Source organism: Electrophorus electricus, chromosome 8, assembly GCF_013358815.1.
Source record: "Electrophorus electricus isolate fEleEle1 chromosome 8, fEleEle1.pri, whole genome shotgun sequence".
NCBI classification, from domain to species: Eukaryota; Metazoa; Chordata; class Actinopteri; order Gymnotiformes; family Gymnotidae; genus Electrophorus; species Electrophorus electricus.
In genome coordinates, this window is record NC_049542.1 from 5,521,427 (window position 1) to 5,544,867 (window position 23,441).

Here is a 23,441-nt window from a genome sequence, read left to right on the forward strand (position 1 = left end):
TAATGGTGTTGAGGTCAAGAGTCCAGTGGTGTGCTTTACACTTGCAGTATGTAAGGCAACAGAAGATATTTTTATACGCTCTGCGAGTTTACTTGGTCTACAGTTTCATGGCTGACCCGTTGCTGCTCCTAGACACATCCATTTCATAATAACAGCATTTACAGTTAACCAGGGCAGATTTAACATGGTTGAAATTTTACCAACTGATTTGTGGTAACAGTGCTGTCCCATGGTTGTGGCATGTATGAAGTCCTTGAGATCTTCGGTGCAAGCCATTCTATAGCCAATGTTCATCTATGGAGACCCAGTGGCTATGTGCCCGATTTTACACCTGTTAGCAATGGGTATGGCTGAAATGCCTGACATCAATCCTCAGAAGGGATGTCCATATACAGCAATAGATATTTTTACTAAATAAATAAAGAGTTCATTAATACTAGCACCATCCTCAAACAAAATATGGTGAGATTTCTGCAGGGACCTTTTCTCATGTCTGGTTAATTCCATGTTTGATTTTGTTTGTGGACATAACTCAGGTCCCATGAAGTGATAGTCCAGGCCCCAGTGCTCAGGCCAGCCAAGGACTGGGTTCACCTGTTCAACAGTGTGAGAAAAGAGGAGTGTGTTCTTGAGCCCGACACGGTCTGTGCCTCACCTGTGTCTCCACGGTCGAGCAGGACCAGGGAGCTGGTGTTACCCTCCAACAGGCCGCTCAGACACTCCAGAGTCTCGGCTGCGGCCAGGTTGATCTCATCCAGTAGGATCCATTCACCTTTCTTCACCGCCTGGGCCAGAGCACCCTACACACAGCCACACACATGCGAGACAATCTGAGCATGTCGCTCTCTTCAAGACATGACAGTATGTTGACTCATTTATTCACCAAAAATATTCAGTGCTTGATCTTGTCCTTGTAGCCAAAGTACATGAAAACTTTGCAAAGTGGATTAATAACAGGCATCTCCAAGTTTGCTTCAAAATTCGGTACCAACAGAACTTACTCTTGATTAACTGGGCCAAGTATGTTAGATTAGGGCTGGAACTAAGTAGATCTCCAGGACCTGAGTTGGATACCCTTAGTATGGATGATCGTAAGACAATGGTTTTTATCCAAACAAGTGTACTAGATTCCAAATGGACCATGAAACTCTCCCTTTGTTTCTCCAGTTTACAAGAGTGCGTGCATATCTACCTCAACAAAGGCAAAGACCAGCGCTGACTCCCGTGCTCGGATCTGCTCCTGGGTCTGGCTGAGTCTCTGAGCCAAAGCTTCCCATCGCTCCTGAAGCAAAGCGGCTGACACACAACACACACACACACACACACACAACACACACACACACACACACACACACACACACACACACACACACGTTAATTTGCATTCAGGACCCGTTGCTGGAGCTGTGGCACACAGGCAGGAGACGGGGCCACCATCTCACCATTGGGCTTCTCCTGCAGCTCTTTGGTCAGCGCCGACTTGCACACGTGGTCCATGAGCTTGAGCAGGTCCTGCCAGCGCTTTCCTCGGAAGCACGTCTGCACGTGACCCAGGAAGGTGATGTTCTGCTTCCGGGAGTAAGTCTGCGAGAACAGGTCCTCAAAGGCTTCACGTAGGGGCAGCAGGAGCAGCTTGTGGTCCACGGGCTTGTACCTGTGCACCAGTGCAAGATCGGTTCAACACACCCAGCCCCAATCAAACTACGCCAAGTGGCAGCTGGAGTCAATACACGCAGTCCTAATCAAATGAGGTGGTACGTGCTCAGTTCACATCCACATGATTAAATTTAACCAACCATCATGATCACAATCAGCAAAGGTTAAAGTTTTCTGAAACAAAATTGGATGGATGGATGGATGGATGGATGAGGTACACACAATCCACCCATTCAAATGACTCAAAATCAACAGAGCAAGCGTCTGGGAAAGACAACATCTATGGTAAGACGCCCAGGTACTGTGCTAAGCTGTTCAGTGGAGTCCTTAGCAGACCAGATTTATTTATACATACACTTCTTGGACAGATTGTTTCGCAGACAGATTGATGTGAGCCGTGAATGTGAAACTGGACTGAGCAGTTGAGCGGTGCACTCACCCTCCCAGTAGGTCCGCCGTGTCACTCTGCTGGTTCATATTCACCACACGCAGCTTGTGTCCTGCAGGGCACACACACATTCAGTGAGAATGCTGACCTAGGATCAGTTGTAGCCTTTTAGACCTCCTAATGAACAGACGTGCATGGTTGAAAGTGAGATAATTATGGATCAGTTCCATTGAGATGACTAATGAACAGGCTTAGCTGAGACCAAATCAGAAACAGTTCATTGCTGATGTTTTGGTAAACTTGGGGCATCAAACCCCTAGGCAGGTCCCATCATGATGAAACCAAGATGTGAGATCTGAAAGCTCAGCTGTTGGGAGATGTGTTCTAACAGCAGAAGCTCAATGAGGTTAAGGCCCACCTGTTAGACCCGCCAGGTACTGCACAGTGGATGTCTTGCCTGTGCCCGTCTCTCCAACCAAGAGGACGGGCTCGCCCTTGGTGACACACACTGCTAGCTGTTCCAGCAGCACCAAGGAGGGGCGCGTGGAAGCAAACGTTTGTCTCTCTCTGCAATACACACACAAAAACATCTCTAGTGCATTTATGTTGATAATTTTAAAAATTCTTTGAGATTTTCTTCTATTCCGCCTTCACAAAATCAGATGACCTCACAGGACCGAGCACACCGGGGGGCAGTGCATTTGTTTGGCACATCTGTCCAACACACTGAGGGCATGTCCACTTCCTGTGTAATCAGTGTAGTTAGCGAGTTAGCGATCGATTCTGTATTTATTCAATTTACCAGCAGGGTGCCCATGACTCCAGGGGGGGGAACACTGGCACAATGCTAAACCACCCAGAACACCACATGGGGAAAGGGAGAGCGAGACGAGCGAGGCAGCTGAGGTCATGCCAGCACTGGGGGAGGAGCCTTACACTTCAAGGCGCACAGCATCGCTCTGTTTGCGCAGTAGTGTGGCACGGCCTACTGTCATCTCTAGCTCCGTCACGGTCATGCCCGGCTGGTACAGCTGGCAGAAGTGCTGAGCCTGAGAACGAGAGAGCAGCCAGCAGGCACGTGTTAAGCAAAAGTTAAGAGACTGCGTAGCGCAGCACTCGAAAATGGTCGAAGCTGACACAAGCCCGTCTGAGGAATCATCTTCAGATCCAGTCCAAATCATTCGGAAAAATGTGAACTGTACAGTTTAAACACAGCAATAAACAGTGCAGTTTATTCAAACAGTGTTCAATGCAATGCTTGTGTCATATCGGCAGCATAAGCAGGATCTACAGCGTACAAGCCTCGTCATCGTCAGTGCATTAAATGGTATGTCATTAAGGGACTAACTCTGTCTCCCACCTTTTCTCGTGAGATGTTGAGCTTGCCGCCGATGATCTCTGCCAGCTTCAGTCTGGCCTCTGCTTTGGACAGCATGGCTGTGAAACAGTCCAGTGCCTGGGGAGGAGGGCCACAAAGCCTGCTGTTACCCAAAAACATCTGGGGTTCACACCACCCACCACCCATGGAGGGTAGAATGCAAGAGTAAGGTGCTGCAGTTGGATCCACTACTACTTTGCTCTGTCTTAGTTTATCCACTGCACAAAAGTGACTTTCCACATTCGGCTGTTCGATTAGCACATTTTTCCCCACTCCACATCACCTTTAAAAGCATGGAGCGCAAAAAAAAAAAGTTACACTTCGCGATACCTTCCCGATACTTAAGAGTGGGCTGATAGGACAGGAAATTACTCACCTCCAGGAAGACGTTCTGAGCCGTGGCCGAAGACGAGCTATCAAAGTTCACGCAAATTCTCTCACACCATTTCAGCAAATCCCTGTTCTCACATGCGCACGCGCACACACACACACACACACACCACCTAGTTAATACGTCTACATTTAGAGCATTCAACAGACGCTTATAATTAGTATCATTACTTTTATCACTAGAGGCTATTTGAGTACTTTCACAAAAGTGACTCGGTTTATTCGGCTATGAAGGCATGCACCAGTGCAACAGTTCAGTAAAAACATAGGGAACCTTCCCACTGCTGATTTTGCCACACAGGGGAAAAAAAAGGGGGGTGGGGGTCATTCTACTGCATCATAAAACTGGGGGGGGGGGGGGTTCATGGTCACTCCATGACCATGCCTAGCAATATCCGGCATGGACACAGGTTGGATTGGTGTTAACACAGTCTAAATGAAGACCTGTGTCCCGGTCATGGGCAACATGTATGTAGTGCCACAGGCAGAGGGGACAGGCATATTAGCCTGTATGGACTGGGGAATCCACTCAGTCATGCTTTCGCTACAAAGACGTTGTGTGAGCAAGTGTGTGTGAATGTTCAGCAAACTGGGCCTTAAATGTGACAGCTCAATGATCAAACCTGTGGCTCAACAGTGTGCTCACCCCCCCGCCCGCCGTTCTTCTGAAATGAACACAAGCTGATTCCAAAGGAGATCAATTCCAAGCCCCCACTGATTTATCGAGTCCAACCGCTCAACACAAACACATACTGATCTAATTTCCATAGCTAAGGAGCAGAGCCTGAGGTAATAAGCAAAGTTTGATTTTAAATGCTAGCCATCAAACTGTGACAAAGCTGAAATCACATAAATGCCCTCGAGTAAGGTATTTCCGATTATAAACCACACAGTGAAGAAAGATACCTTTTCTGTCTGTGTGTGGGGGTTATGGATCTGTCTGCTGGTTTTGTACTTTGGCACTACCTCAGAGAGAGTCCTCTGCCCTCCAGAAGCACAGCTCGCTCCTCGCCTGGGTTCTGCCCTGGTGGAGGTGCCCACGGGCTGGAAACACCAGGGCCGTGGTGCCTGTCCCCAGTGAGCTGGCAGTAAATATCCAGTAGACGGTCCACCACCGCTGCCAGGCTAGGGTACCTGTTCAACAGGACCTGAGAGAAAGCAGGCAAAATGTTGGCAGGCGAGAAAAGTAAAATAAATTTTAAAAACCAAAATGAAATCCACATACTTAGACAGTCAGCATGTTCCAGGGATATTCCTTTCTCTAGCATTTAACTTTTCCCATAGCAAAGATAAGATGCAACAAAAAAAGGTCATGCTCCCTGCTTTCATTCCTGTTAATGATGCACCGCGCTTACATCCCTGTGAAGAGAACGCAAAAACAGCAGCTTGCCTGTTTGAGCTCGTCTCTGGTCATGCTGCCGAGCTGAAGCTTGCTCCAGTATTTGTCCAGCAGAGAGGCATGGGTGCTCTGAGGCCGGTGCCAGACGCCACCACTGTAGAACATTCTGGATGATGGCAACAACACATCACAAGTTTAATTTATACAACAGCTTTCCTAAACTCAAGCTCACACTAATGAAACAGTATGATAAAGGGGACGTACAATTAAAAAGAACAGAACCATAAGAGCACAAGTCTTAGGGTTTGCTCAGACTTGGTGGCTTTTGCCCGATTAAAACAAACACTGGCGTGATTGGTCTGTTAGTGTGGTTCAATAGAGTAAGTGTGAATGCTTCCTTTCGAACTCTGGTGCGCACCAAATAAGAACATCAAGACTGTCTGCGTAGGTTGGTCTTGGTCCATTTCTAAACAAATTCTGGTGTGGTTCGTTTGAAGCACGAACACTATATGAACCAAACGCACGTAAACTAACAACACTGACAACAAAATATATGTTTCCATTACATTTTGGTACAGGGATCCAAAATTTGTGTCGTCATCTTCTCTTTGCAATCAACCTTCTTTGGTATGTGCAGTGGAAGAATTTCTGGAGTGATTTGACTCCTTTATCCAGCTTACCACCTCTTGCTTTGTTTCCAGATGGTGAAAATAACGCCAGGCATACACAACCCTAATAAGTCCATAGACTGTGACATACGTCACTTTTTTTTTTTTAGCTTATTTTGGTTGAATCGTAGATTTTGAGTGTGAACTTTAAGCAAACCTGGACTGAAATGTAACAATGGATCAATTTTCTTGACCAGGTGAACGGAACAACAACCTAAATTGAACGTACTTATCAGAACAATTAAAAAGAAGTGTAATGGAGTAAGAGCATGGTGTAGGAGCACAGAGGCTCAATGGGGGAAAACAAAAAACAACAAAAAAAACAAAAACAAAACACGAATCAACAGGGTGCTGCGATTCCTCCTGCTAGCACCACTCACCGTCTGGTGGCGAAGAACTGGAATCCGGGCGCGACCTGGATGCAGTCCTCTCGGCCTGGAATAGTCAGCTTCTTGTTCTCAATCAAGGGCAGCAGCACAGATATCTGGGAGGGAGAGAGAGAGAGAGAGAGAGAGAGAGAGAGAGAGAGAGAGAGAGAGAGAGAGAGAGAGAGCGAGCAAGAGAGAGAGAGAGAGAGAGAGAGCGAGAGAGAGCACAGTATGAGAGCCACTCCATACAGCCCCTAAAGCCCTGGATATGAGGTAACTCACAGAGCTGAAACTCAGCATGAACTCCCTGGGGGGAATGGGCCAGAGGCAGAGCACTCACCACGTCCAGCGCAGCATGATCGATGTCCTCCAGGAGGATCCAATGACCCTTGGACACCGCCTGTGTCAGGGAGCCGGCCTGCCACATGAACTTGCCGGGTACGTCCGTGCACCGGTACATACCCAGGAGCATCTGCAGGAGGCCATGCCGTGGAGGTGAGGAGGAATCTCAATACCAGCGCTTTGGTAACTCAAATTTGGTTCATTTGTGTATTTGTAATTGGCCACACCGCATTTTACAGTGCTTACAGCGCAAGGCACACTAACAAAGGCTTTGCACTCTGCGAAAGTTTAACTTGAAGCGTTTGATTAATGTCTAGGATGCCGTTGCGTTACAAAGTCACCTTTTTGAATCCAAATCCCTGGCTATGCACAAAAGCTTCTTTAGAAATGACCTTTTACAGGAACTAAAAATGAAAAGCACAAGCAGTCTAGCACTGGTGTGTTATGCAGTAGAAGAGAGAGCTTACCTTACTGTCTGTCTGATCCCCCAGTTGAACCTTGAGGATGTCTGGGGCTTTGACATGGCCAGTGACAGCTGCCAAGTACTCAACCAGCGCAGTTTTGCCACATCCAATTGGCCCTTCCAGAAGAACGGGCTTCTGGGACGCCACTGCCATGGCAAGCCGCCTGAGGTTTCGACACGTCGAGTCCACAAGCACCAGATTTTTCAAAGACACCTAGAGCCATCATAAAAAATTTAAAGAGAGGCCCAGGACCACTACATGCAAGCTGCCCCAGTGTGCAGGGGGGCCATCCTATGTTGGGGACGTCCATCACACCTGTTCTTCCTGCCGAGGGTTCAGTCTTGGCAGGATCACACCACATACAGACGCGACGCTCTGGGAGAGGTCCTCGGACATGACCTGGCCTTTGGTAAACTTGTTTCCTCTTTCCAAACGCCACATCGCTGAGCCCTGGTTGGCTAAAACTAGAGCCTTCTCCACCTCCAGCTGTTGGGACTCTTCAAGTGACCTACAGGTAGATGGAGACCAGCAGCACTGTGGTCACAGCCAGGATGAAAGAGTGGCTGGATCACCGTAAACAGCCAGCCATCTTGAAATTCACCAAATCTTCACCACCACAGGGATCCAGTGAGGCATTCTTAGTCATAGGATAAGCTTTAAAAAAGGGTTGCTGCATGAAAATATGCAATTAAGGCGATGGAGATGAGGCATCATTCAGATAAAAGTTGGAAACAAGATTACCTTAAAATGTGCCTTCCTTTACTGGGACGACTAACCACTAATCAGGTCGATAAAAGAGCAAAAGGAACTTACTTCATTTTTATATGCAGAATCTCTTCACTTGAAAGAACCTTTCTCAGGAAGATGGTTTTCTGGTTATCAGTCATGTGGGACACCAAAGCAAGGCACTGTGCAGTGTATCTTCATTTTAAAAAATTGTAAAAAAAAACAAAAAACAAAAACAAAAAAACACACACACACACAAACACAAACACAAAAACCCACATCATCAATCTCTGGAAGTCTGAAAACAATTCAGTCTAAAACTAACAAAAGCTAGAAATACTTTCAACCAATTAAAAAAAAAAGAAAAAAAAGAAAAGTTATTTGCCCACAATCATGGGCCCGGTATTGCTAGGTAAGTTAGCCAAGCAGACCATCAGCGTTTCAGGCACCCGTCGGCCTGTCTACACCTGGTGGGTGCATGGGCCGTACCCGCGAACCATGACGTCGCTGGTGAGGAGCTGCGAGACACACACGCTCCAGTCCCAGAGCACCCGGAACTTCTCACAGTCGCTCTGGAGGAAGCGCAGTGTCGCCCCCATGAGGTCGCGCAGCTTCATGCGCCTGGGGCCATACTGTATGGAAGCAGATTCCTCACTGGTGAAGAAGAGCCTCTGGAACACTGGAGGGGCACTACGGAAATACCTTGCCGCAAACCTGCAAGAACCAGAGGACACTTTCTGCTCAGTCTGAATAAACAGGAATCATTACTACATGACTGAGCTCAACGGGTGAGGTGTCAGACTGGAGCCCTGAAGCATTACAGTATTAGACAGTTTAGTATTTTCTCTCCATTGACACACCCGTTTCAGGTGATCAAAAGGATAATTCATATCTAATTAACAAAAACAGTACATAAAAAGGAGGAAAATACACTAAACTTTGTAGTGCTGTGGAGCTTGACAGCCCATGTGTAATATAGCATGCACTTTTATGCATATTGTAAAACTCCGGGCAAGTGCTCATACTCTGTGGTTGCTTAATTGTGTGAACTATGTGAAGACCTTAAGAAAACGCACACGATGCAAGTGTGGCATCTCATGCAGCATGAAAGGTGGGGGACTACTCACGCCTGGGCGTCTGGGCTCACACTGAGGAGTTTACTAACAGCCACGCACAGGCGCTCATGCAGGTCGTGATTGAGCCTGACGTCAGCTTTGATCCTCTCCGCGTTCCTCTGCAGCAGGTCCAGGACCAGAGGCCGCAGGTGACGGGCGATAAGCAGCGTGTAGTCCTTCTCCAGCAGGAGCTGAGCTAAACATCCCAGAATGCACTGCCTGTCCTGTTGGCTCCATATCTACCGGCCGAAGGGGGAGAGAGGAAAAAAAAAAAAAACTCGCTCGTCACTCGCAACACTTTTAAAGGCCGTCCAGTTAAAGTAGATTGAGAATTTTGCATAGTCTGATCTAGCAGTATTAACGAGCTACAGGGAAAATGTTAACTACTCGTGTTTATAGATCGTCCCCGATCATCCCCGTAGCTAACCTTAGCCAGCTCTCGGAAAAAACACGTGGACTCTATCCACCGCTGCCCGTGACAAAACTAATATACGTTTACAAAATCTAGGAGGCATTATTTCTTAGTAATAGCACAAAATAGTGCGGCCTGGAGTATTAGCTACTATGCGCAGCCGCTGTTTCGATCGTTTTAATGTAGTTCACAAAACAAAAACAGCTCAGAGGTAAACAGCCATCAAGGGCTGTCCATACACACGACTTCACATCCTGCACACGAGAATGGCATCTACTGAATTATTATAAAGCTTATTATCTATTTGGCAAACGCAAATCTTACCTGTTTCGCTAAATACTTGCTGAGTTCGTTGTGACTTTTATCGATATGCCTTGAAATTGTACCCAGTGATGTCAGGCTCAGCTCAAGATTTTCCATGCTATCATTTGCCGTGAGATCCGACGATATCTTTGCAACTGTTATAAATATTTTTCTACGTGATGGGAATCGTAAGGCTCATCACTCGCTTGTCTATCCAGGTTGTATCACAACACAAGCAAGCACGTTCCCGTCAGTGTTAAAATCCCTGTCCACATGTGAGTCAATGAAGAGCACTTCCGGGTCATTTTCGTGTGCCGCCTTGCGTACGCTCGCCTCTGCGACAAAAGGCGCAAATGACACCTTGGCTGTTTAATTTGTTTAACCCTTTGTGAGACTTACTGTCTACAGCACAAGTGGCGATCTAAAGCATTATTTGTCTTAGTTGATTAAACAGCGTACTTGAGATTCGTGCTTAAGATTTGCGAGTGCGACATGACAAGTTAGCTATCTCACGAATAGCAACTTGATATACTGACTTATTTTGGTAAAACCTTAGATGTTATATTTTATGCATTTATTTTTAATTGAGGTATGTCACCTTTGAGCATAATAGCCTAAAACACAACGTTGTTCAGCTAACAGTGTTCTGCCACAGATACAAAAATTCTTACCGCATACACTGAAATCTGAGTAAAAACGTCTTTATTAATTTAATTATTTGTTTCTTTAATTATTTCAAGGAAAACGAGAGACCGCGGGAAAATGTTGTCACTTCCTGTTTAGTAAGGGTTTGGCGCGACGGTTTTGGAACCATGCAAAGAAAGAGCTTAATGGTGAGCAGCGATGAACTACATCGTTTTGGCAGTCTGGATTCATCTGAAAATCTCTTTTTAATAACCGTGTAGATTACTCCCTGATCATCCACGGGGTTTATTCGTGCTTCATGTTTCAGTCTAGGCTGTACCGTGAGCTCTAGCTAGCTAGCTTGGAAGCTAAATGTAAATCACGTAACACTGGCCAGTCAGCTAGCTACAGAATGTGCATTTGTATAAAACGAATGACTAACTAAATGTTTTTGGTCATTATGCTAATGTATACTCGCACAGTGTATGGAAATTAGATAACTAGCTGCACTTGTCTACATGTCCACGAAGCATTTAGTTTAGCAGTCGTCAAAAATAGCGACTAACGTTAGCAAGCTTGTCGTCTGTTTAGCTGGTTAGCTAAGTTAGCTAGCTATTAAATTCATACAAGTGGTAACTTTCGTTGTAACAAGCTTAGTAAGTTGGCTAGGTAGGTTAGTAGCTACCTACAGTTTATCTCAAATTTTTGACCTTTTTTAAATTATAATTAAGTGGTTAAAATGTCAGTATGCGCCCTTAAAACTTGCAGACGTATGTAGCAATCGTAACTAATCCTATGTTCTTGTTATTTACCAAGACTCGCTATGTTCTGTTGGGGTTTTGTTGTCACGGTCGATGGATTTACCCAGTTTTTTTCGTATGTAAACAGTGAACCAACACTCATACAGTTTTTCAATTTCAGACCACTCCAGCAGTGTTCTACGATTCATAACTGACAACCATGGAGACGAAAGATCATCCCGTAGATGATCTTTATGGTGATCTTGGTCAGGGGCTTTATGGTAAATATCTATATCTGTAACTATTCAAGTGGCCCCTTGGGCTGATGTTAATAATCATTGTTCCCAAGGTGGGTGAACTTGATTAAAGATAGTATTGCCCTTAGCAGTTAATGACTGAATAAGGCTTTTTTAGCCTAAATTTAAAAAGGCCAGGTGTATAAGCTAAAAGCTTTTTCTCTTGTCCAAGTCCTTCTAACTGCATTTATTTGGTTTAGATTCAGCACTGTGTCATGATGAAGACTCTGTGGATATTTACTCAGGGCTGGAGGACAGTCCTTGGGCCAGTAGAGGCACTGGTGAGAGTATCAACTTTACTCCAGTGTTTCCAGTATAAAAGTAGAATACTTCGTGTGGTAGTTTGAAATTCAATGGGAGGTTGTGCAAATAGAAGGATTCCTGTACTGTGGTTTAATGTGTCATGTCTGTGTTTTCTTTAGGGAAAGAAGGCTTTTCCATCTCACCACACAGGCTGAAAGAGTCCATGGATTTGTATGAACAGCTTATCACAGAAGAGCAAGAGGAAAAAGAATCGACATACAATGAGGTTTCTAGCTTTTGCTGTGTTTCTTTGAACAAAAGAATACTGTTTGTACAGTAACGTTAATTAAAAAGGTAAAGGATATTGAATCTGGTATTATTCTAATAAATAAATTTTGTTACAGTTGAAAAACAAATTTGATGCTGCACAAAACCAGGTGCAGGAATTGTTTGCAAAGTTGGAACAGGTGCAAAAACAGGTGTGTATTTATGCTTTTGGTTAAGTGTAATTTTGCACTTTTATGATTTAAAAAAATAACCAAGCAAAAACCATGAACAAGGTGATCATTATTATAGTAAGATGGGTTAGTTTGGGGCAAAGAGCAAGATATCTGATTTTTAAATTTTTTTTGCATTACAGAACTCGAGCTTATACAAGGAGAACACCCTACTGAAGAAAAACTTCAGTGCGCTTATCAAGACTGCTAGGATGGAGATTGTTAGGAAAGATGAAGAGATAAGCCAACTAAACAACAGGTAAATGGTTCTTTGACTTTTTTGTACAAGGTGTGTATTTCACACAGTCTGCTGAAGTGACAGTACCTACTCAATATATATTTTATTATATATTTATTTTTTCCTCCTTTTTTTTTTTTCTTTTTGGATGTTCCTCTTGCAGACGTAGTTGGGGTGGTTGCCATCAGTATCGTGTGGAGAAGAGCCAGGTATTCGCTAGACACAGTCTGAACTGCAATTCAGGTCTGATAAAGGAGTCCCATGATCATAAAGAAAACAGGGTATTACCAGAGGCATCACAACACAAGGGTGAAAGCAGACTCTCTGGTCCACCGGTGTACTCAGGAACATCAACAAATGCTGCACCCACACCTTTCTCGGTGCTTCCAAGATGCACCAGAAGTGATCCTGACAGTTCTTTGCATTCTCAAAGTAAAAACTCAGAGGGAGTGGATTCACTATACCTTCAACACTTGCAAAATCACAAACATGTCCAGTCTGACCGAATATCTGTTAACAAAGAAAGAGAAAGCACATACTCTGAAGCGGTGGTCCTAAAATCTTATAATGGTATTACTGCTAACCAGAAAGTTCATGAAGAAACATCAGGGAGACAGCTAGATGGCAAGGTGGGAGGTAAGCAGATTGAATTGTCCCAGGACCTGGAGGGTTTTTCAAAACAAAAGGACATGTCTGGAAAAGCACAGAGCAAAGTGGACAAAAACCAGTTACAGAAAGAGCAGAGGGAGCCTTCAAAAATGAACTGTGCATCTAGTCAAGGCCAACGTCAGCAAAATGAGGGTCCTCTAGTACTTAGAAGGTCTGGGCGTTCTAAGAGTCCTTCCTCTCAACCCCAGCCTGTCTCCACACCTAAAGTCCATTCGCAAACCTCCAGGGCACCTTCTAGAGAGAGCATGGATGCACAGGCACAGGGTCGGAATGTAGGACTCCCAGATAATCAAAGAGAAAACAGACACAGCAGAGACCCAGAGGGTTCTGGTGATAGAAGAGGAGCCCGTGGTTCTGTAAGTGAAATAAGCTGTGGTAGTAAGTCAGGGCTCTTCCTGGATCGGAATGTGGAGAAGCGAGGGACCCGGGAACATCACAGGAAAGAGGAGAGAAGGCCAGAGGATGTCAACAGCTCAGAAAGGAGGCGCACCAGGAGTGACAGGAGCAGAGAGCATAAGAAAACGAGACAAAGTGAAGGGAGAAATAGGCAGGAAGGGAGCAGCAGCAGAGGAGACAGGAGGAACACCAGGTCAGAGTCTAGCAAAGAACACGAGCAAAGGAGTACAAAAGGTGACGTCAGTGGGGCAGTTGATAAACTTGGTGATAAACGTGACAAGGATAGGAGGAACAGAAGCCACGCGGATGTTCGGGAAAGCAGACGGGATGCTCCCATTAAATATGGTGTTCACTGTAATGATCCCACTCAGAGAAAAAAAGATCACGAGCAGGGTATAGATAAAAGGAAAGCTTATGGAAGAACGGAGGAGCAGTCAGCCCGGAGCATAGCATCACGTGATCATTCTAGGAATGGTAAAAGCTCTTTGTCCCTTGTCAGTCATGCAAGCTCTTGTAGCAGTGGGGCCAAAGAGAAATGTGTGGCTGTCAGTTATGACAAAGACAGAACGTGGACTGATAAAGGAAAAGAAATCACTTCCTTAGACACAAAATCAAAGGGCAGTTTTCCACCTGAGGAGAACACAAGGTCTGCCTCTCCTGAGAAATGCAGAATAGGTGAACATACCATTGAGAGTGTTCAGGCAGAATGTGTTGCAACTGTGCAGTCCCCTCTGACATTAAATAGTAGCTGTGACATTCCTGCCATGGCAGAGGAAAGCAGTCCAAAGAGAAAACTAACTTTCATGGAGACTCTAAACCTTACTCTCTCGCCAGTTAAGAAGCAAAGCCAGCCTGCCTTGGCTAACGAGCCATTCGGGCCCACCCCCGGGGATGCCCCTGAGGGCAGTTCATTGGAGGACAATGTTTCGTTTGCGCTTGGAGAAGAATTCTGTGTGCTAGATGAAATAGAAAACAGCCAGCTGTCAGTAGAGGCTATGGATGAGGCCCCAGCAACTACATTAGATGTTGCTACACCATATGCTGCTACACAACTTGCCACAAGCACTTTGGACAATCAGCCTATGAAGAGTCAGGATGTAACTCCTAGTTCTACTGAGCCTTCGCCAGGCCTACTGATAGAAAACAAGCTGGATTTTACCCCAAGATTTAATGGCGATATGAACGAAAGTCTTATAAGTCCCTTAAAAGAAATCGCTGTAGATTCAGAGAGACAAGAACAGGAATCCATTACAAAAGCAGATGATTCATTGGAACCTGCTACTAGCATTTCTCAGAACTGTGCAGAGAATCCTCAGTGTGCGTTAAACTTTATTGCAGCTGCTGAAGTTCATTTCTCTGCCGAGGAATCTGAAGCCGTTGTTGCTCCCTCTCCACCATTACCAGAAGCTACATGCAAGGAACTAGAATTGCAGACTTCAACAAATATGCTTGAGGAGGACCGTTCTGAAAATTCTGTTGAACATAGTCGAGTAGGTATTCAACCCGAGCCCGGAGTCACACTATCGAAGCAAAGTAATAAATGTCAGGAGGAAGTGTCCACCTCGGCGGACACTCAAGCTATCACCAAGACCTGCTGTGATTCTGACACCTCTGTTTCTCTTGAAGTTGTTTCCAGCACTGTTAGTGTAGACATTAAGCCTCAAAACCAAGACAGTTGTGCTGACTCCCAAACAGCCATTTCTGTCATGGAGAGCACAGGAAACCTTGAAAAACCTGTTATATGTCTAAGGTCATTAGAAGGGCCATGGGCTGAAGTAGTCAGCATCAGCAGCACTTCCACAGAGGAGGTAACACGCCTGGAACAGACAACCTCCTTCGAGCCTGATTCCACGGAGAATGAGGGCCAGAACTCCAAGTTGTCCAGTTCTACAGTAGTGCTCCATGATGAAGATTCCATGATGCTTGTCCTGAGTAACATTAAGGTAATTCCTGAAGCCATCAGCCCCCTGACTAGTCCGGTCCGCCAGACGAAGAAAGTCCAGGAGCAGGATTTGGGAAAGGAGCAGCATGTCAGAAGTCTTAGCAAAGGTCAGTACGTGGCAGTAGTATTCTGTATTCAATGTTATTAAAGTTTGTAGGCACACTGTTATTTTAGGATATAGTTGTTTAGTGTTGTTTAGCTAAGAAAAAAAAGATTCCTGTATACAATCACAGACAAATTTTGCAGCCTGAAATGGCATGGCATGAAGTCTGCTGCAATCTGAACTTTGTGTTAATGTCATATATGTATTTAAATGTTTAATAAAAGTATTTTTCTTTTAAAGATTTATCTGCATCAGCCGTTGTATCAGAGAAAGATGCGTGGAAGATGGATATGAACAAAGAGAATAAGCGACCTGGTTCCTCAGCCACACCTAATGTGCCAAAAGACCAACAGGAGCCTCTGTCATTTACTGCTACTGAGCAGGAGCTGGAAGAGGGGGAGATAGTCAGTGATGAGGATGAGGAGGATGCTCTGGTCATTCAGAGTCCTCAGAATGAAAAAACAAAATGGGAACTGAGAACTCATTCCAGTCCCAGATCTCCAGGGCTAGAAAAAAAAACATCTCAAATGAGACCCACTGTCACTCCCAAACGCCATGAGGAAGGCAGTGCTCCTTCTTCTAAAGACAGTCCCACTTTCAACAAGCGGAGATTCAAAACAGTAAGTGCCCCCTCCAAAGCCAACGTCACAACCTCCATAGATTTTATGAACACGTTGTCATTCATTCGCTCTGAGCTGAGGAGAAAGTACATGAAACTTCACAAAAATGTCACAAAGACAGCCTTTTGCTGCATAATTGATATGTCTTTAGCCTCTTTCACAGAATTTGTTGATGGTATAAACTTTCAACGATTTTGCTCTCAAGGTAATGTCATCAAACCTAGGCTCAATAAGATAATCACTTCTGTTATGAGCAAGGTCTCTAGCAATGGCATAGTGAACCGTATCTTTGACCAACGTGCAGATGATCTCAAACAAAAGCTGTGGAATTTTGTAGATGGCCAGTTTGATTTCCTTTTTAAAGAATTAAAGGCAGCCCTTAAAAATGTATCTGATCTTTCCAAGAATAAACCTTCAGAAAATAAACATTCAAATCCCAGAGAGAGAGAGAATTTGAACGTTGATGTTCATAAGACACAAACTAAAGATCCCTTGACTGTTACTCAGCACAAACGAATGATAAAGGCTAAAGCTGAGCAGGTTGGTGCAGATCAACAGCAAAAGGCCACTAATCCGCCACGTAGCATTCCAATTAGAGCCAGAGGACTTGGAAGCAGTGGCAAAAACATAAAAGCAACCATGGAGGAAGTGCCTCAAGTGCCAGCTGAACAGACATCAGAGCAGCTACCTGCTGGTTCCTCTAGTGAGAAATGTCTCCCAGAAAGCATCCCTGTGCCAGAGAACATGGCATCCACCTACGCTCGCCGCCTCTCACACAGCGGATCAATGCATGACAGGTCCGACTTTGAAATTCTCACAGAGCAGCAGACGTCAAGTTTAACCTTTAACTTAGTCACCGATTCCCAAATGGGAGATATTTTCAGATGTCTCTTGCAAGGATCTGATCTGCTGGAGGCTGGTGTTGGAGATCATCAAAGCTGGCCACTCAACACCCCGAAAAAGGAAGGTTCTGCTGGAGAGAGTCTCATTGGGGTAGTGACACCCAGCAAGATTATATCACCATCAAAACTCATCACATGGACCTCTATTTCACCTTATAAGTTCACCTCCCCAAACAGCAAAATCCAACTGCCTTTAAATCCAGCACTCCTTGACGAAAACTGCTTGTTAGAAGTCCCTTCCAACCCACTTCCAAACCATCCTTCTCCTGCTCTTACCATGGGGAATTCCCAGCAACCTTTCTCTATTTTGACTGAAGATCTGGCAGTATCTCTTACTATTCCCTCCCCGCTGAAGTCAGATGGCCATTTGAGCTTTTTGCACCCAGCGTGCGGGCAACCACTGTCTGTTCCAAGCAACGTTATCACTGCCCATTACGGCGAGGATGCACTTCTCGACGGAGAAGACGCAACTGAGCAGGATATTCATCTGTCTCTCGAAACGGACAATTCCAGCTGCAGCTCCAGCACTGGTGAAACCTGGGACGGCACAGATCCGGTGGCATTCCAGTTCAAACCAAACTTGCCCATGCAAGCCGAGATAATGGAGAGGTCCAACGATCACTTCATTGTGCGGATTAGACACACGTCTCCTGGTGCACACGAAGAATACGCACATGTGCAGAAAGAAACACCAGCAGCAGCACAAACAGCCCTTCATGAGGATGCCTGCGCATCAGTAGGCAAACCTTCATCATTAGATGTTCATCCACGGCTTGCCTCAAATGAAAGGACTGAAGTTCAAACATCAGACAAGGACGCTGCTTCCAGTGAAGAAAGCAGTCCTGCTAGCTTGCCCAAAACCACCAAGAATCCAGCTGAGCTGAAAGCCACCGATGTTGCCAGTGCCTCATGCCCTTCTGCTGTGGCTGAAAAGAGAAATGGTGTATCTGAGGCCAAGACTACATACGAGAGGACATCTAGGAAGCGTAGGAAGTGTTATTCGGGGCCAAAGGAAAAACGCTTAAGAAGAGAGAAATCCCAAGACGGGCATCAAAAACAAAAGCTCAAGAAGAGGTCAAAATCTCCCAAACATAGAGGTGAAAGGACTCCTTCAAAGAAGGCAGAAAAGACTGGATCTCCTCAGCTGTCCCCCAGCAGTCTCTCTGCCAGGAATGTTGTCAGGAAAAAAGGGGAAGTGGTGGTGACCTGGACCAGGTTAGTATGAATTTAGACGTCCATGCAGAGTCTGAATGTTGCAGCTGCACAGTGTACAATCAGTAGTGTGTCCTTATATGTTTAAAACCAAACATGTATATTAATAAGCATTAATGTTGGCATTTGTTGTTGTTGTTTTGTTTATTTATTTTTGGTTTCCCCCCCCCCCCCCCTCTCCAAGGGAGGAGGATCGGGATATTCTCCTTGAGCTCAAGATGAAAGGAGCTACTCTGAAGACCTTCACCACCCTTTCAGCCAAATTAAGAAAGTCACCAGCACAGGTATATATTGTTTTTCCTCTAATGTGAGGAATGTGATGTAACGCCCCAGAGCTATTCTTGCTAGTCCAGGAGTAATGAACAGACCAGAGGTCAGGATGGTGGTTCTGGCATTGTAACATTAATGTTTTGCAAGAATATCATGCATAGTTGAGTCTGATTAGCATGGCATGTTTGCCTTGAAAAGTACTCTTGTAGGCTAATGTTCTCCTCCTCCTTTATAGGTTGAAGACCGATTCACACAACTCATGAAACTGTTTAAGAAGAAAGAGAAAATGGAGTGCTGAGCTAAGGAGGCTGTAGAGAAGGTTGGTCGGAGTTACAAGAGGACAGATCCTGTGAAAGACTGTATAAACCAGTCTGGGGTTCTCGACAAGGAATTTTGCCAATGTGCGAGGATCAAAAATAAGTGTTTGTGAAGTGTTGCTTTGAGTAGAGAAGCTTTAACACTGGTTACCTGGTGTGATGTGCTGACCTAAACTGAGCTGGGTTCATGATTTCCTGTGTGTGCTAGAGTCAATTTGCCTTCTAAAATCTACCTCTGAGAGTGTCGGAAGAACATGAATGACTGACTACCCTGACCGGTGAAAACAAATGTGGTCTGTGTGTACCAACAGACCAGGATCATCTAGACATCCTCATTTCTTGAGAAAAGAGATAAGCGTTGGGTAGCAATGTCCAGGTTTCATGTTTGAGTTTCATATCCTGTTTATGAGTAAGCAGCAGAAGTTCCACATTTGACTGCTGTGTGTAGTGTATTTGTTTATAGAATCACCATCTCCTTTGTTCAGTGGTTAATAATCAGTCAATTCTCTCACTACTCAAGCACTGCAGATGTCACGCAAACATCCTGCTATGGCCTGTGCAGACAACTGAATTAAGCTTCTCTCTTACATTCTCATTATCATAAAATTAATATTTTCGTGAATATAAAATTATTACCATATCTTCAGGCTTATAGATGTCGAACTGTATGGATGACTTGTTCGAAGGTTTATATTTCTTAACAAATGTGTGAACTGCATTTTGCCCTGAAAAGCAGAGGTTGGGAAGTGTCCTCTCAAATTCACTGTTTGGAACAAATATGCTGTAAATAGTGTAAATGCTGGCAAGTTTTTCACTTTCTAGAATAAAGCTAATTTATTTTGTGTGTTCTCTTCTGGTCAGTGCTGTAAGTGCTTATGTTTATTAGGTATTGGACAAAGTTTCCACTGATCCAATTTCAATAAGTTCCATATTCATTCTTAATTTGGTATTGGCTGTTAATGTTTACATATATGTGCACAGCACGATGGAAGACCAACACAAATGTGCACAAGAATGTCAAAACCCATTCAGACCCTCTGTGATTTATTCCTAAAAACATCAATGAAATATTCAGATCACTGATTGGAGCTACAGTTATCATCAGCATGTCTTTGCTTATCATATGTCCTTGCAGAGGTAGACGTTCTGTTGTAATTGTAATATACAAAATTGAATGAAATGTTTAGTATTAACTAATTTTAATGCTGTTTTGATTAATGAAAACAATTTGATATTTGAGGTTTAGTATGCTCCCATGTTAGGTAGTCTGTCCTGTGGTGTCACAATTGACCGGTTATTTTCTACTTGTATCTCTTATGTCGCCCACAGATAAGAGCCATAGCACAAAATATGCCATCAAGCAGTTAACAATTAAATCAGTCATGACTGATTATTGTGCCTGGGCTCTTCCCAATCAGATGCAGTATCTATAATTTATCTGCATATTCGTATGACCTGAGTGACGGCCAAGCCTGGCAGTGTTGTGGGTGTAGAAAGAGAGCCACTGTAATGCAATAGTACACATGTGCAGCTGTAGACATGAATGTGGACAGGGCACGGCAGGGCACGGGGTGTCTGGGCTCATTCCTAACGGACTGACCCCTCCTCCCATGGTCTGCGCTTGTGCTGCACTGCTTTTGGCCCCTAGGGCGCTGACCGGCTGCCCACGGATCAATGGAGACCTCGTATGGGTTCGCCGTGCAGTGGGTCTGGAGCTCATTCACTGAAACAATTCCCGGACAGAGGAGCTTACACGCTTTGGTGGAGAAGGGAGGACGTAGGAGGTATACATCCAGAATACTTCGGCCTCTTAATACTTCAGTTCAGAAAGCTGTCCATGAGCTCCACGAGTGTAAGTCTCTGTCTGACTGATTTTTATTGATGTTATGACATTGGCTGCATTTTGAAAATATATGGATGTTGCATTTGCTTATTGCTTAACAAATTCATAATTCATTATCTTGATCTAATAATCTACACCATAAAAAAAAAAAACCGAGTTAATTAGGTCAATCTGTCATTAAGTTGCTGGTGAGTGCATGCTGATCTTCAGGTGATGTGACACAAGCAATGGGGGACTGGAACCTGTTGGGGGGCATTTTGGAAGACGTCCATGCCCACTCCACCATGGTGGGCAAGATCTGGCTCACCATTCTCTTCATCTTCCGCATGTTGGTTTTGGGTATTGCCGCTGAGGATGTGTGGGAAGACGAGCAAAGCGAGTTTGTGTGCAACACAGAGCAGCCCGGCTGCAGGAACGTGTGCTATGACGGAGCCTTCCCCATCTCCCTCATCAGATACTGGGTTCTGCAGATCGTCTTCGTTTCATCACCCTCACTGGCATACATGGGCCATGCGCTCTATCGCCTGAGGACCCTGGAGAAGGAGCGGTACAGGAAGAGGGCCCTGCTCAAGGTGGAGCTGGAGTGCGCGTGCGTAGGTGCCCCAGATGAGCAGCGCAGGCTCGAGAAGGAGCTGAAGACACTTGAGCAGAAGAAAGTGAGGAGAGCCCCGCTGAGGGGAGCCCTGCTACGTACCTATGTGTTTCATATCCTAACCAGGTCGATGGTGGAGGTGAGCTTCATAGTGGGGCAATGTGCCCTCTATGGTGTTGGACTGGCACCAATTTACAAGTGTAAGAAAGACCCATGTCCCAACATTGTGGACTGCTTCGTGTCGAGGCCGACGGAGAAGAGCGTTTTCATGACCTTCATGCTGGTCATCGCTGGGATCTCCCTGTTCCTGAACATCTTAGAGATCTTGCACCTAGGGATGAAGAAGATCAAGCAGGGAATATACGGCAGCCAGCACAGCGGATACGATGATTGCATTTATAGGTCAAAGAAAAACTCCATGGTGCAACAAACGTGCGCCTTCACCAACTCCTCACCTCAGAAATTAATGCACGTGACCCAGACATTTTACACCATGGTGCCCAACAAAAAGGTGGAGGCATTGCCCCTCTATATACCTGCTAATGCCCCTCCACCCATCTTTGAGGCAAGAAACAGGGACGTCCCACTGGGATTGGAGCATCACTCAGGGCAGCTGCATCTCTCCAGCCAGCCTGAGATCCAGGTTCTCCACCAGGAACAGGCCGCAGAGCTCAGTTACAAGATGGAAAACCGTGGGCCCTCCTACAACAGTGATAACTCCAAGCCCAAGGGCTCTGGTGCTCTGAGAAACCTCCAGTCAAGCAGCATGGAGAACCTGCCGTGCCTCCGCCCCGCCAGCCGTAAGCATAGCAGGGTGAGCAGGCACATGGACCTGAGCGAGGAGAGCGATGTGCTAGACACCGACCACTGCTCCCATACCAGGAAAGCCAGCTTCCTGTCTCGAGGGATGTCTGAGAGTGGACTGGCCAGTCCATCAGATGAGTCCATGAGTGGCTCGGAGTCAGGGATCAAGCAGTTGTCCCGTGGGGAAAGCCTTTCTGTGACCCCTCCGTTTGCCAGTGGACGGCGCATGTCAATGGTGAGGAAGGTGATGCAACCTACTGCCAGGATTAAAAGTCTTAGACATGCAAGGTGCACTGTTCAAGTTTAATCACAATGAAAAGCAAGTGCCACGTTGCCATGAGACATTTAATATTTGTTTGAATTGTGTTTACCAGCCCAACTGGTTACTTGACAGCAAGGTTACTATTAGAGCAGAATGATCTGCTCACACTGTTTTTATGTTCATGAACTCAGTGTATATTGGTAGGTGTGTTGATAGTTGTTGATAGTGTTATTTGCTGTGGCTCATGTGGATTTATTTGTGATTGATGAAAGTGAGAGGGATCCCCAGATTAAGCGCTTCCCTCTTTCAGAGCATGATTCTGGAACTGTCCTGCATCATGAAAAAGTGAACTGTCTAAGTCGCGTCGAACCAACCTCAGCCTGACCATCAAAAGGAGCGATGACCGTCAAGTGGGACAATGCTTTGACTTTCCTTGGCTTCACTGACTACATACCACATAATTACTAGCGTATCTTCTCTGCATAACGCAACTTCTCTGTGTTTAAGATTTCAGGAGCTATTATAATGGAATTAGATCTTGGTCCTGACTGACGTTTCCTGTCAGTAAGATGATTCATTGATAGCAATTGAATTCTTGAACATGACAATTATATCCTGTGCTTCAAAAGATACTAGTAGAGCTATATATGTAACATTAAAATAATTTACTCTTGCTTTTTCATCATTTTCATTTTATTTTGAATCAATCTGAATTAAGTAAAGTCATGTAAACCTTTGAATTTACAGTAATCCTATGTATATGTTTTCATGTGGACAGTATGCCAGTGTGCATTTTAGAATAACACTCAAAGATCAAAGGACTTATTTTCACTCATCTTGTCTTTGGAAATCTTATGAAACTTTCAAGCATACAGTAGATTTATGAACCACCTTACCTTTTTGTCTGTGTTCATTATGCTTTCTCATTTTGCACATTAGATTAATAAAGTGTGGAGATTGGCATACTTCAGTCTTCCTGACTACAATTAATAAGAGGTGCAACAATGCCATCTAGTGGCAAACTGCATTTAACAAAAACAAGGGCGTTTACTTCTAGATGGCCTTCAGTCGCGAGTATTCCTTGGAGGTTCTTCTGCTTAGCCAACAGCTTTGTTATAAACATACAAAGGAAGTTTGATGAGATAATGCAAGGCTTCTGTTGCGTACTGCATTTGGAAATTAGCTTCATTTGTCAGTGGCTGTGTGCTGCCCACCATTATTGACTGAGCGGTCTGAACTGCTGGTCTCATTAGCATATATCAATATGCACTAAGTTTAGAACTGTAACCAATAACCCCAACAGCCCAACACACTCATGCTCA

The 23,441-nt window shown here is 44.9% G+C and overlaps 3 protein-coding genes across 4 annotated transcripts in view; 2 read left to right on the forward strand and 1 right to left on the reverse strand.

The window, feature by feature from the left end:
• The window catches only part of mdn1 (midasin AAA ATPase 1), a 50,620-nt gene extending 40,809 nt beyond the window's left edge, over positions 1 to 9,811 (reverse strand). For both annotated transcript variants that reach the window (XM_035528820.1, XM_035528819.1), the window contains exons 1-18: positions 9,571 to 9,811; positions 8,847 to 9,073; positions 8,209 to 8,433; positions 7,807 to 7,914; positions 7,309 to 7,501; positions 6,997 to 7,206; positions 6,528 to 6,659; positions 6,200 to 6,303; positions 5,203 to 5,317; positions 4,779 to 4,960; positions 3,799 to 3,880; positions 3,405 to 3,500; positions 2,981 to 3,093; positions 2,463 to 2,611; positions 2,096 to 2,156; positions 1,443 to 1,654; positions 1,193 to 1,296; positions 656 to 800 (exon numbers count right to left, since the gene is read on the reverse strand). In XM_035528820.1, coding sequence (XP_035384713.1) covers positions 656 to 800; positions 1,193 to 1,296; positions 1,443 to 1,654; positions 2,096 to 2,156; positions 2,463 to 2,611; positions 2,981 to 3,093; positions 3,405 to 3,500; positions 3,799 to 3,880; positions 4,779 to 4,960; positions 5,203 to 5,317; positions 6,200 to 6,303; positions 6,528 to 6,659; positions 6,997 to 7,206; positions 7,309 to 7,501; positions 7,807 to 7,914; positions 8,209 to 8,433; positions 8,847 to 9,073; positions 9,571 to 9,666 — 2,554 coding nt within the window. In that variant the 5' untranslated portion in view covers positions 9,667 to 9,811. The remainder of the gene's footprint in view (positions 1 to 655; positions 801 to 1,192; positions 1,297 to 1,442; positions 1,655 to 2,095; positions 2,157 to 2,462; positions 2,612 to 2,980; positions 3,094 to 3,404; positions 3,501 to 3,798; positions 3,881 to 4,778; positions 4,961 to 5,202; positions 5,318 to 6,199; positions 6,304 to 6,527; positions 6,660 to 6,996; positions 7,207 to 7,308; positions 7,502 to 7,806; positions 7,915 to 8,208; positions 8,434 to 8,846; positions 9,074 to 9,570) is intronic.
• Positions 9,812 to 10,331: 520 nt separating this feature from the next.
• Positions 10,332 to 19,467, forward strand: casp8ap2 (caspase 8 associated protein 2). The gene is made up of 10 exons (XM_027014083.2): positions 10,332 to 10,382; positions 11,095 to 11,194; positions 11,410 to 11,490; positions 11,632 to 11,738; positions 11,857 to 11,931; positions 12,093 to 12,208; positions 12,351 to 15,301; positions 15,538 to 18,034; positions 18,216 to 18,315; positions 18,537 to 19,467. The coding sequence occupies exons 2-10, from the start codon at positions 11,134 to 11,136 to the stop codon at positions 18,597 to 18,599; spliced, it is 6,051 nt and encodes a 2,016-aa protein (XP_026869884.2). The 5' UTR covers positions 10,332 to 10,382; positions 11,095 to 11,133; the 3' UTR covers positions 18,600 to 19,467.
• A 1,221-nt stretch (positions 19,468 to 20,688) lies between these two features.
• Positions 20,689 to 22,468, forward strand: cx52.6 (connexin 52.6). Its single transcript, XM_027014080.2, has 2 exons — positions 20,689 to 22,092; positions 22,430 to 22,468. Exons 1-2 carry the CDS (start codon positions 20,689 to 20,691, stop codon positions 22,466 to 22,468), a joined length of 1,443 nt encoding a protein of 480 aa, XP_026869881.2.
• Positions 22,469 to 23,441: the final 973 nt, after the last annotated feature.